Here is a 13,334-nt window from a genome sequence, read left to right on the forward strand (position 1 = left end):
AGCAGCATATGAAATAGGAATCATCCTGGCACGCCAAGAGGGTGGGAAGGCACGGCTCTGCAGCACCGTTATGCACAGAGCATCTTACCTGAGCACCCCACACTGCGAGCCACAGACCAATCGCCCACCATGAAGCATTTCAAAGGCGACGCAGAATTAATCTCTGTGATGGGGGATGCTATCTCCTAACAGATATCATCCAAAGAATGGCTCTGAAGAAATGCTTTAGTTGCCCCAAGTACAGCAAAAATAAACGCTGTGATAAATCGTGTAAGCTGCCAGAAACCTTTTTTTGTTCCCCAGGCTCCCATTTTTCCACTACTTCATAAAGCAGCAGGGAGGGATGGAGCAGCCTTCCACATCGCAGGAGGGGAAGACATAAAGACCAGCACTTCAGAGACTGTGTGTGAGGATCTCCCCTCCAGCAGATCCCAGTGAAGGCAGTCACTAACACTGCACAAGGGTCTGCACCCCTCCTGAGCCCGGGGGACTGGGGACACTGCACAGCCACCAGCCACCCACCTCCAGCACCACCTCCCCAGGTCTCTAAGACCTGCTGACTGCTGGAGTCTGGGTGGAAGGACCCCGGGACGGTTACCTGCTCTGGTTTCATAGGCTAAAAATGGGCTGTTGCACATCACAGGTGGGTTTCAGGGCTAGACAAAGGCTACTCTAATTTCTTCTGCATTGCTAAAGACAAGTCGGAGGTGAAAAGCGTGAAGATCCCCATTGGCACCAGTAACTGGAATTTCCTCAAAGCCCAGGTATTTGGGAGGACAAGTGCTGAAAGGTGGCTGGAGCAGCATCTCTGAGCCCATCCCTCCGCTGGCGGGGATGCAGGCTGGGAGCGAGGTGCGGAACCAGGGAGAGGGAGCACCTCGTGCTCCAGGGGTGTGCAAAGCTGTGCTGGATCTAGCAGCTCCTCAGAGCACCCAGGCGATCTTAGGAGTCACGGGAACATCGCTCTCATACTGCTGGGACGGAGATGCTGCTGCGACCTGCCTGACCGGGCAGAGAGCCAGTGAGGGGTCCTGGGTTGTGCCGGGGCTCCCGCTGCCCTCCCTGGAGCAAGCATTCAATCCCCCCCTTCCTCCACTCCCCCACCCGGCGCATGTCCTGCGGGGCCGATGCACACCACCACACACAGAGCGTTTCGTTACAAACGCTCAGAGTGACAAGGAGTGTTAGGCAGATATAAAGGACATCAGTCATTTACCCATCTGGTGGAAAGTCTACTTGCTGGCAGAAAATAGAGAGGATTGTTACGGCAAGATCTACCATATGGCACCATTATGGGGAGCTTTGCAAGTGCTTTCTCTGAGCGTGCAAGCAAGATTTCAGCCTTTGAAGAAACGTATTGTTAGCCTGGATACGCAGGAGCCTCTTGAAAGAAGCCGTGGCAGATGGCACAGCTTTGTTCTTTTGGTTCGCAGGCAGCTTGTGCAGCCCCAGATATTCCCCCTCGCCGAGGCTGAGCAGCCCCACAGCACAGCGATCCTCCTGATGTGTCCTACGGGAGGACCAATGGCTCTGGAAACTCCTTAAATCCGATGGATGTTGCCTGGTGGGTACCACAGGGCCGCACAAGCCAAATAACGCTGGCCCGAGCCGGTGGGATGCACTGGTGTCGATGCAAGGACAGCTGCACGAAATTGCAAAGCCTTGTCCCAGCCAAGGGAGCTGCACATTAGTAAATCTTGCTGAAATACCCTGCTTTTGTCTGCGCCTCCCTGCCAGCACCTGCTCCTCCCTGGGTGGCTGAGCCTGGCCGGAGCCCCGACAGGACACCGGACAAAGAAAAACCTTTCAGCCGGGGCCGGTGCCTGCTTGAGCGACATCCCAACAATACCCCGATGAAAACCCATTCAGCCCAGGCCAGGGGGAAGGAAGGGAAAGGGAAAAGGTCCCTCCGGGAGAAAGCAGTGATCAGTCATTGACCACAGAACAACATCTGCATCTGTCCTGCGTCAGGGAAAAGCCGTCGCCTGCTCCGTACCGCTGGCTGGGACAGGGCGCATCGTCCCTGCAGCCCGGGATGGAAATCAGGCATTTCTTACAGCCTAATTGCTCCGGTTTGTCCCCAGGTGAAAAAACCCACCATCCTCTGTTTCCCTGTTGTTCTTCCTGAGAAACACTTGCACAGCCACAGAAGAAACCCCTAACTATTCAACTATTGAACTATTCTACTTAAAATCAGAAGCGTCCATCTAACACGTAGCAGGCCATGAAATACACACCAGGAGAGCAGATCGAGCCTTTAGCTGACCTTGCAGCTAGCTGCTCCAAGTCCCTCTGCAGCTCAGGCCCTCGTCCTCTGCTGCTGGTGCAGGACAGTCACCGATTTCTCACACTGTGGATGTTTCCTGACTCAGATGAACAGACACACTTAAAAACACATGAAGCCCAGTGAATATTTTGTGAGATGGCTCCAAAAAGGAAGAGTTTTTGCCCTTTGATGTAGGCAGCAGGCTGGGATCTGTGGAGCAGGGACCCTGCTGGATTGTTGGTCTCTGTGGGAGGATTGTCCACCCCAGTGACCAAACCCACTGCTGCAACATCCCAAAGATACCGCCCGTCCCAAGCCTGAAATCTTCCATCCCTGCCACTCTGAGTCCCTAATGGGAACAAACGGGGCAGAAAAGTCACTGTTAAGCTGCAAGGGAAGAGTTGGCCAAGGACCAACCCGAGCTGGCAATGCCTCCAGATCCCCTCCAGCCCCTTTGACTTCCCTCAACCCAATCGACCAAGATGACCAAGGACTTTGGAGGGAGCCCTGGTCCCACAGAGTGGGCACAAGCCATCCCGCCCTGGACGGTCAAGCGTGACGGGCTGAGTGGCATCGGGCTCCTGCAGGCGTAAAAATCAGCCCAGTGCCTCTGAGTGCTTTCTCTGTCTCTCTTCCAAATGTTACACAGTGGGTTTATACAGAAACAGTGGGACACTTTCCAAACCATTTAACTAATGCTGAAATTTAATACCCGACACCAACAGGTTACTGAGAGCAAGAAGGAGCTGTTGTAATGGAGGGGAGGAATTGCATCTTCACTCCTCCCGAATGGGAATCTGCCCTCTCACACCCGCGGGGCACAACTCGGCTTCCCCCTCCCTCCTGCCCAGCGCTGGCTCGGGTTGAGATGTGCCTGATTGGTTTTTTGGGGAGCCAGGGGGTTGCAGCTGCTTGCATGGGGGCACGGTGGGCACCCACTGTCCCCCCTCCCTATATGACTTCAGTCCTGGGGAGCCAGCACAGCTCCTGCTGCCGGCGTGCCCTGAAGCAGCAGCTGCCTCCGAGCCTTATTCTCACCCTTGGCTGGGGGGAAAAACCCCAAAATCTCAGCAGCACGGAGCAAGGGACAGAGAGCAGAAGGGCCACACCAGAGAATGTCCTGGGCCTGGCTGGTCCCTGCAAGTGCCGCTGGGCTCCTGCCTCGCTGCGCGCACAGCAGTCCGCTGCGGCACAGCCCCTGCATGAAGCACCTGGCTGAATTTGGGGGAGATGCTTTGAAAATCCTGGGCTGAGGAAACCACCGTGGGCATGCAGGTATGATGGGGCTTCAGTGCATGAGCACCTGCAGATTCTTCCCTCAGCCCGGCTGGCGATGCCGAGCCGCAGTGCAACAAGCCCTTACACGGTGGGAGTTTTCCATGGGAAAGAATTTCCCCAGGAAAATCTGATTTGGCCAAGTTATCAGTGGAGAAAAACATGGAACAGAAGCGTTTGCTCCACCTGAACAAACCAAATCTGACTGGCAGTGTTTTGCTTCTTTGCAGGAAGAGGTCCTGCTGCAGGGATGTCTCATCCCCGCCATGCTGTGCTGGGTGTCCCAGTCTGCCGTCTCATCCCACCCATGGTGAAGGACGTTTGGGCAAAACTGGCTCTAATAATACAACCTGGAGCTCTCCTTTACCAAGTGGCCTGGCTCACCAAAACCATGCTGCCTGGTATCTAATGGGCCATGAGGTGTGACCGATCAGCATCATGACTCCCAGCTCCCTCTATGCATCACAGCACCATAGAGAAACCCCATTTCACTGCTGAATCAACTCAAAGTGGAGCACTCTGGGTCCATCCAACAAACCACACCAAAATGTTTTCACTTAGAGGAAATTAAAGCTGGTTTCGGTTATCGATTTTTTTTTTGATCCATGTTTTTCAGAGTTGTGGTACTGAGGATAAAGAAACAATATCCTGATTCTCCAAATCTCAATTTAGCCCACACCCAAGGAAGCAGAGTGCCCAGCAAGCAAGGTCACTTTGCACCTACAGGGGACAACCTGCTTTACCAGTTCAGACACCCCTCCATCAACCCGGAGGTGCGCAAAGCCAGACCAGCCTCCAAATCCTGCTGTAAGAAAACAAGGCTTTCTAACAAGAAAAAGAAACCATGCCAAACTGGCAGGACATCAGTGAGGAGCAGAGCTCAAGGTTCAGAGCAGAATTGCTCCCAACAGCAGCCCCTGATGCTCCCTTGACACCAAAGCTTGCCTGAAAACTCAAAACTAAACCTAGGGAGACTAGAAAGAGGGAAAAAAAAATAAAAAGCATCCTACTCACCACCAGCTCGGTGAACATGACATCCAGCTCCTCCACTGGCGGCATGGGCAGCGCGGGCTCCATGGTCTGCAGGGCGAAGCTGCTGTCATTGCGCAGCCGGTATGTGATCTCAGGGTGGTCGCTGCTGCGAAAGCAGCAGAAGATGAAGGAGATCCCCCGACCGCTCCTCTTCCTTGGGGCCATGGCCAAAATCCTCTGCGTCCCTCCCTCCTGGGCACTAGATCCTGAAGGGAAGAGAAGAAAGGAGGCTCGAGCAGCTGCCCCGCAGCGCTGCGCTCCCATCCCGCCGAGGGGAGGAGGAACCAAAGCCACCCACACACTCGGCACGGAGGGGAAGAGTGGAGACGGTTTACGTGCCAAATATTTCTGCTCAGATTTGACATTTACAGTCCTGGCAACCTTGACGACCACGTGAATTAAAAAGATGCATTTGCTTGCCTTGTGCTGAAGCTGGCAGTGGGATGCGCCACCATCCCCATGGGGAGAAGGGTCCTGGACCCCCACCACCGCTTCAAAACCTCAGAGCAAATCCCCACCAACTTCCCCGTGCGGTGGCAGCCAGGCCAGCCCCCCATCTCAGTCTGGCCAGGGGTATGGCAAATTTGGGAGGCTGCTGCCAGGAACAGCTGGATGTGCTCGGGGCCACCAGGTACGTGGTCCCCAGCACGGGTGACTCAGTGCTTGAAGACCTCATGTGGCTCAGGATGCCCCAAGCCACAGACGGCAGCAGAGCTGAATAAATATCCTATATTCTCCCCCCAGCTCTTAAATGTGTCCCTAAACATCCACTGGCTGGGCGGCTCTTTTTCATGGAAAGTTTTACTTGGCTTTAATTAGATAAACCCTACTTGAAATTCCAGTAAATATTTACAAGACACGATTTCAGCTGATAAAAATCACACGGTGCCGGTAGCTCAGACTTTCCTATGCAGTGCTTACGTCGGGCATCGTTCGCGCCGGCAGTCGCTTCGGTTTTGCTGATTTCTAAAACTCAGATCGGGAGCAAAGCTCAGGGCAGGAGATGTGTCTTGCCCGACTGATAATGGCAAGGACTAGGCAAATACTGCCCCAAAATTGGAACTGTTGGGTCAATGATACAAGAGGAGGGCCACCTACGAGGAATGAGGATGGCAGAGAAACACCCTATTGAGAAAAATCAGCCAGCAAAGTAGAGAATTTTTAAAAAGCCTAAACATTTGTCTTATAAAACCACACACCCACACATTTTATCTCTGTGAAACAAGATGCCGAGACGTTAAGAGACAGGACAAACAGCCAAGGTTAATGCAGAAGGTTTGAAATATGGATGACTCAGATTTATTAACAAAGCTACGAACAGACTTGGGAAAAAAGGTCAGCATTTGGAGAGAAGTGTCTGATCTCCCTGGAGCCAGCCATTCCCCTCTAACTACGGATTTATACACCCAGATAAACAGCTTCTGTGCCCCCAGAGAGACAGCACCAGAGACAGGTTGGGGGCAGACATGGGGTCGGACCCTGCACCACCGCTTGCATGGCAAGCACTGTCCTCTCAAAATAGGGACCTTACAGAAATTTCAGGCTCTACTCACATTACTTTCACAGAGGATCCGACCATTGAAATGATCGTTGATGGCATGTTTTTAGCACATGGTGTAATCATATGCTGAACCATGAACGATGGGAAACAGTTATTGGGTCTTCATGCAGGATAATCCCAGGCTGTGCAACGGCTCTGTGCCCAGTCTGGGGGGTCTCCCCCCCTTCTCAAAGAGCCCCAAATCTCATTTTGCATTTAGCATCTTGTATGTAGACAAATGCAGCCACTGGAGGAATTTCAGCTGCCATGAAATCTCTCTCATCGCAGCTCCCCAGCAGCCAGCACCGCAGCAAATCCATTAGCAGCCTGCTGGCATCCCTTCGGTGTTAGGAGGGGTTTGGGACCTGCTGGGGAGTTTCGTTCCTAAAGGAGGGAGGGAAACAAGAAAACAAAGGTACACAGACCTCCGTCCCCTCCAACACGAAGGAAAACGTTGCCAGTTTGGGTTTTGAAGAGCCACAAGGAGCAGGGTGCGGAGGGAGATGCTGGTGGCTGCCCAAGTGCCTGGCGCACGAGCTCGGTCCTGACCTGCACATCCTCAGCTGTGCAAAGTTTGGTCACTTGGTCATGCCAAGACCATGGGTACAGCCACGCTGTGCCCAGAGCAGGGCCTGCTCCTGCTCCTGCAGCCTGTCTCGAGCAAACGGACCCATTCTCCCCTTCCACGGGGTGTTTCTCATCCCCTTTTCAACACCACGTCAACCTCGTTCTTGAAACCTGCTGCTATGTACAAGCTCTGACTTGGGCTTGCAAAAATGTACAGAAAGCTTTTATCAGAACAACGCCTGCTCTTCAGAGATACACGCTCCCGACGATGTTTTACGAGGAGTTTGAATGACAGACCAAAAGGCAAGATTCTATTTTGGGTTTTAAAGCAGACAGTCATGTACCAACCAAGACAAGGTATTTTTGAGCTGCTTCCAGCTTTGGAGCTATTGAGGTTCCTCATTTTCATTTATAAACAATTAAAAAAACAAACCACCTTACAGTGCAGGCTGAGTGGGCTGTAGGTTATTAGCAACCAAGGCTAAAAAGGGTTAGACAGAGAACGTGTTAGCTACCAGGCAAATAGCATTAAACCTTTAGAAGGCTGATGAATATTCATTGACGTGATGGATCAAAGTCAAAACACAGCTCCCTGGCAGGTCGTGAGGAGCTGCAGACAGCGCAGATTGCATCATCAGAACAAAGTCCAGCTACGCAGCCTTCTCCTTCCCTGCAAATCCTACAGAAATCTATTATTCACGGAGAAGAACTGACAGCCCCGGCAACCTGGCAGGTTGCGTTAAGGAGAGCAGAAAGGACCAGTTCCACACAGCACCACATGTTAAGTGTCCTGCTCCCACCTCCTATTTATACCTTTGAGTGTTAATTAGATCAATAAATTTAAGTCAGATTGCGATCTAATGGTGCCTTCTGGCCTTCGCTATTGAGCAGGCCAGAATAAATTAAGTTTAATTGCCCCTGTACGTACAGAGTCAGGGAAGATAGGGTGGGAAGGGTCATTGAGGGAACTTCTAGCCAAACCCCAAATCCCAAGGCAGGACTGATGGAGCTGAATCATTCCCAAACAACTTTGCTTTCACAGAAACGAGGGTGGAAACGTGTGTGTGATGGGCCCAGCCTGGAAGCCCAGGGAGAGGAGGACATGGAGGAGGAGGAGCTTAGCCCACGTGTGCCACCGAGACCAGCCAGGGTCTCTGCACAGGACAGAGGCCTCAGGCTGCAGCTCAGCGATGCACAGAGAGACGAGTTTTGTTGTTTTTCCCAGCCCTAAAAAAAAGGATCAAGACAACATCGCCCTGAGCAGTACTTAAATGAAATCAGTCATTAGGAGAAAATTGGACCCCAGTGTTGCTTCCGCCCTTGCTTTAAGGAAATGAGAGCAGCAATTACTGCTTGCATATTCAACAGCCTCCTCGGCAAGCTAAATTAGCCCGCATGGAGCAGCATGCCGCCAAAGTCTGTCTGTGACCGATGCCCCAACAAGCTGGTTTAAAGCCAGCACCGGCATTGCAGCGTTGCGGTCTGTAGCCTAAAAATACCCAGCAAGGGTACAAACGCATGCAAAGGAGCGTGCATGCTCCTCTTCACACCCGCCTCCAAACCTGCCCAGAACCTAGGAGCTAAATCCTCAAATATGAATATTAGCGTGCTGTTTGTCTGGCTCCTCTCCTGTCCCTCCCAAAAGAAGGATGCAAGATCCCGAGCGAGCTCTTTCTCAACAGGGAGCTTTATTTCAGCACATTGCACAAGGGGAAGAATATTTTTGTGCAAGTGCAGTAATGCTCACTGATCATCTCTGCCGAGCCCTGACCGATTTCGGCATCTTGGGCCACACCAAGCTTTTCATCCTCCCACCCCAGCCTGGGATGCTCCCGACTGATGGAAATTTTCTGACTCTCTTCCATGACTGCAAAGTGACTTCCTTGGCTGGCAACGGCTGGGAGGTGCGTGGCCTTGGTGGACAGTTTTACAAGACACCATCACCCTCGCCAAGTGCTAGAGCCAGGTGTCCCGCACCACTTTTTACAGCACGTAGAAGGCAGAAATTTGGCATCCTGCACATTGCACCCCGTTTGTCCCATCCCACTGTTGAGCAATGGCGCACCCTCCCTCGGTGCTTCTCCCCATGCATGTAACACCCAGCGCACAGCGCAGCGCCGAGGTGCACATCAAGCCCGCTAATTACTTTGCATCATTTTTTTAAACAAACAATTCTAGATTATTTTCCTCCAACGATATGTCACATCTAGACCTCCACAGCAATAAAAGCTAGATGCTCTCACAGCACTTTTCAGACCAGCTGTACATTTGAGGCATCCCCTGAGAAACAGCAAAGCCTTCCCTGGACGTGTTTTGATTTTTCACTTTACGGATCCAAGACAGCCGGCACTCTCCTTGCCTCTGTTCGCTAACCCAGCCTCTTCTCGGGTTTGGTCCTGATCATGAGCCCTCCGAAACATGCGTATGGTGCTCTGCCCATCCGATCAGGCAGCAGTGTTTGGGCTCTTCCCTGTCCTCAGAGTAGGAGGCGCTGCTCTGTTTCATATGTGCACCAAAGCCAGAGCAAAGAAACCCTTTTTAATGAGGGGGACCCAAGTGCTATTGAATTAAAAAAAAAAAATATATAAATTGAAATCAATCCCTTGTGTGGATGAAAAGCTAAGAAACAGGATTGCCTTCCCCCAGGCAGGAGCCACCTTCCCTCCAACGCAGAAGCCCGGAGGTCCTGAGCCAGTCACCAGCACCTCCAGCATGGACCCTGCACTGCGCATGGTGACATTCCTGTTAAAAGCAACCAAGATGACTTTTTGGCCACGAGCTCCCATGCACAATTCCAAAATGACCCTTTTTTTGGCGTAAAGCTGTTTTCAGGCTCAAGGTACACAGGAATGTTTGTGTTTGGTCGAAATTTGTGCGTATGGGCAAGAAGAGAAAAAAACCCCCAAAACACTTGGCTAAAAAGCTTCAAACTGTTTCACGATTGCCTTTTCCCCCTCCATCCGCCCATGAAACAGCAGCCTGTGAAAGGGGATGGGGCAGAGCTCAGGACCCCTCCTGTGATGCCTCAGGAAAATCAGCTGCCGGGAGGAGCCTGACTCATCTCTAAATCACAAGAGCTGTAATTCTCAGCGTAAGCAAATCTCAATGACTTGGGTTTCATGGATTTATAAATAGATCTGCCAAATCCTGAATTACCCCACATCCTCCTCCCCCTTCCCAGAAATCCCATTATACTCCATGAACTCAACGAAGAGGGTTTTGCATCTCCAAATCTTGCTCAGGCTGCCTGGTACCCAAAGGATGCTGGCAGGAGCTGGCCACAGTCGCAGGCTCTCAGCTCGCTCCTGGAGCACCCCATCTGCTAGCACTGTCAAAAACCCAGCGCTCGCCTAAAATGTGTCACCTCCTCTTTGTATTCTTTCCTTTTATTGTGGTATTTGTCACAACCTGAAGCGTACATGTGGGCCTGCTGTCTCGCAAGAAGGCATTTTACGCTGCTCCAGGGCAGATGAGGTTTGGGGCCTCGATAGTGAAATTCAGCAAGAAAAATTAAACCAGTTTATTCACTAGAACCAGTAAACACTTACATGGTCACCGGTGAAAAAAAAAATAGTCTCACAAATTTGTAATACCCCACAAAAAGTCTTCCTTTTTCCACCTAAACAAAATTTACACCTACTGCAAGCAGCAAAAGTGCTGGGAGAGACTTTTTTGTACACGTCTGCATGCATCGATGATGCTACTCAGGGAAAAGAGCAACACCTTCAATCGCAGTGTAAGAGTATCACAGTCCGGCTTGCAAGTCGCCTCTCCAGCACGCGAGTGAGCTCCCTGCCAAGGGAAGCACACGCGCTGTTGACTCTGCAATCCAGTTTTCGGGAGGAAGAGCGTGGCGGTGCACAGCAGGGTGAGACGGGATGTGCCTTAGTGCTCTCCAGCTGAAATCAATCCTCAGAGCAGTGCCGCTCGGTTTGGCAAGCCAGCAAAAGTCCGGAGCAACGGATGGTTGCCAGCGTGTTGCAGGACCATGTCTGTCCCAGGGCATGGAGGTAAGCCTGGGTCCAAGGAGAAGATGCTGCAGCATCCATCATGTGCCCCCGGGACGCCCGCACAGCCCTTCAACCCTTGCGGTTACAGAGACCTGCACAGCTCAGTGCACAGATGAATCCAAACAGGGAAGATGCTGCTGGAGTAACACTTTGTTTACTTTTTGAGGGTTAAAACTCAAACACTGCTGGAAGTTTCCCAGTCAGCTAGACAGCGAGCGGCACAGTAACACCGAAGGAGGTCATGAGTTCTCCATTAAAAGGGTGAACTTAATCGGTGATGAGCTGAGCGCCAGCGCCAGATCCTCTAAACCGCTACAGACCGCTTCTTACAGGAGCTCCAGCAGATCAGCTCAGGCAAATGCCATTTTTTTCAGGAACAAGGACAACAAGTGTGGAACCACAGACAAGACCCAGTTTGGGAACCTATATTAATATATATAAATGTTTTAATACTCACTAGGGTGCTAACCGACCCAATTCTACAAATGCACGCATGCCATTTTTCCAACAGCCAGGCGGATTTGTGGTCCTTCTTTAGCAAACCAAAAAGCGGGGTGGAGTCGTGGTGGGAGGAAGAAATACTTTCCCACTTGCATATTCCTCCCTTAAATGGCCTGAATGATTTGCATCCTGAAACCCAGGCACACCACTTGTCGGAGACGGGTTAAGCCTGAAAGGACAGGAGACTTCCCAGAAAGGCGGAGGCGGCGTGGGGTTCTCCAGGAAGGATGCTGGAGCATCTCCCTGCCCTCCTCGTGCCCTGGCCCAGCTTCAAAAGGCAGCACAGAAGAACCCATCAGAAAGGAAAGGTGACGCGAGGGGCCGTTCCTCCCAGTGCTCCCCTCACTCTGCTCGTTTCATGGCGGCAGCTGCCGGCACTGCATTGTGGTGGGGCACAGAGGGGCAGAGACCAAGGTCATGCACGGGGAGGGATTAACGCCGACCTGCAGCTCTCCTGAAAGCCCGCAGCCTTGCAGAGAAGACCCCCACAAAAGTTGTTCTTTGCCATTTGAACCCAGTCTCTCTCAAGGAGGCTTTGCGGGTGTCTGGCCCCACAGCACTGCAGATGTCTGGGCTAGGCAATGCCAAACCTTGGCCGGGCAGCCGTCAAGGCCAAAAACAGCCAAGAGAGGGATGCAAGATCCCCTGGGCAGCTCAGGGGGCTGCTACAGCACCGCCGAGCATCCCAGGGTGAGTATTCTCCTCCATCCTCATCACCCAGCACAAGCCAATATCCAGCCTCACTCCATTTCCATCACTGGTTTTGGTCCCAATTGGAGGAAAATGCTCATGCAAAGCACAAAACACCTCCAGGAGGCTGATAATACCGAGCTGTGAAGCCCACACCAGTGTACCATAAGTTACATCTAATTAGCCAGGAAGAGCAGCTTCAGTGATCAGAAACCTCCTGACGCGACGGGCGTTGGGACCACCTCCCTGCCCAGCTGCTGGAAGGAGACCTCCCCCCTCAACATTTCCCTCTCCATCCAAAAGGAAGTGGATTTAAGCTGCTTCATTTCCGAGATCACTCCCTGCTCCAACTACTCCCTTTGACGATTCAAAGCTTCTGTCAATAAGAACTCAACAGCCTGGCAAGCGGGGAGAGAGGAGCTGCATTTCCCACTGGAGGAGGATATTTGTTTGCCAATTAGCCTTTTCCTGGAGAACAATAGTTCAATAAAAACCTTCCTTTATTTTAATTCCCCCTTTTTCCTCCCCCCCCCAGCCTCAAGCCCTGCTCCTCCAATGAATATTTGGGCTGTGACTTTGATTTATTGTATGCAAAGCCTCACTGCTGAGCTTTCCATTTCACTGCTCCCCATTTGAGCAGTAATCCCCAGGGCGAGACAGGCTCTCTGAGTATAAAACCGAGGGGGAAAGCAGGCAGGTTTTTCCTCTCTTAAAGCCTCTTAATTAATTTGGCTTTGCAAACTGGAGTTTCCAAGTTGCTCAGCAGCAGATGCTTCCAGTCCGTCAACACGATGTCTGCCGTGGGGCCACCACCACGGCGAGGCAACAAGGAGCTACCACCTGAGTCCCAACAGACTAGTTTTGGGTTGCGTTTGGAGATTTTTAGGATTATCCATACTTAAGGTGAGGCTACTGGAACCACTGGTGTTTATGCAGCTTGTGGTGTGTAGCAAGCTGTTTTTTTTCTCTTTCAAAATGGAAACTGGGTGGAGGCTGCTGTAAATAGGAGTCCTTCCTAACAGGGACCCTGGTGGGTAGATATCATTAAACCTCAAGATATCATTAAACTTGTAGTCCAGAAAGTGCCCAAAGCAAACAAAACACATTTGTCAGATCTCTCAGCTGGCCTACCCATCTGCAATGCTGATTTCCCTTTAAAAATTTGTAAATCCTGATGTTAATCCACAGTGATTTTTCCCCCTAAAGCATGAACCTGGGGTTAAGAATTCCTTGATAAATGTGTCTGATGGAAGAAACGGCCTGCCGGCTGCTTTCCTTCCAGTACGACACTAATACCTCCCCATGCTTCAGCAGATGAACGCTGAAAAGCAATATGTGTGAGCTTGCATCATGCAAAATGCGATCCCAACAGCTTCAACATGATGCCTGCTCCCACTCAGCCTGGGAAAAAAGCAGTAATTTTTATCACATTACACTAAAAAACTGTTTGCAT

The 13,334-nt window shown here is 51.5% G+C and overlaps 1 protein-coding gene across 3 annotated transcripts in view; it reads right to left on the reverse strand.

The window, feature by feature from the left end:
- The window catches only part of DAAM1 (dishevelled associated activator of morphogenesis 1), a 98,220-nt gene that overhangs the window by 54,404 nt on the left and 30,482 nt on the right, over window positions 1-13,334 (reverse strand). For all 3 annotated transcript variants that reach the window (XM_054827662.1, XM_054827660.1, XM_054827661.1), the window contains exon 3: window positions 4,556-4,779. In XM_054827662.1, coding sequence (XP_054683637.1) covers window positions 4,556-4,738 — 183 coding nt within the window. In that variant the 5' untranslated portion in view covers window positions 4,739-4,779. The remainder of the gene's footprint in view (window positions 1-4,555; window positions 4,780-13,334) is intronic.

Source organism: Grus americana, chromosome 5, assembly GCF_028858705.1.
Source record: "Grus americana isolate bGruAme1 chromosome 5, bGruAme1.mat, whole genome shotgun sequence".
Lineage (NCBI taxonomy): Eukaryota > Metazoa > Chordata > Aves > Gruiformes > Gruidae > Grus > Grus americana.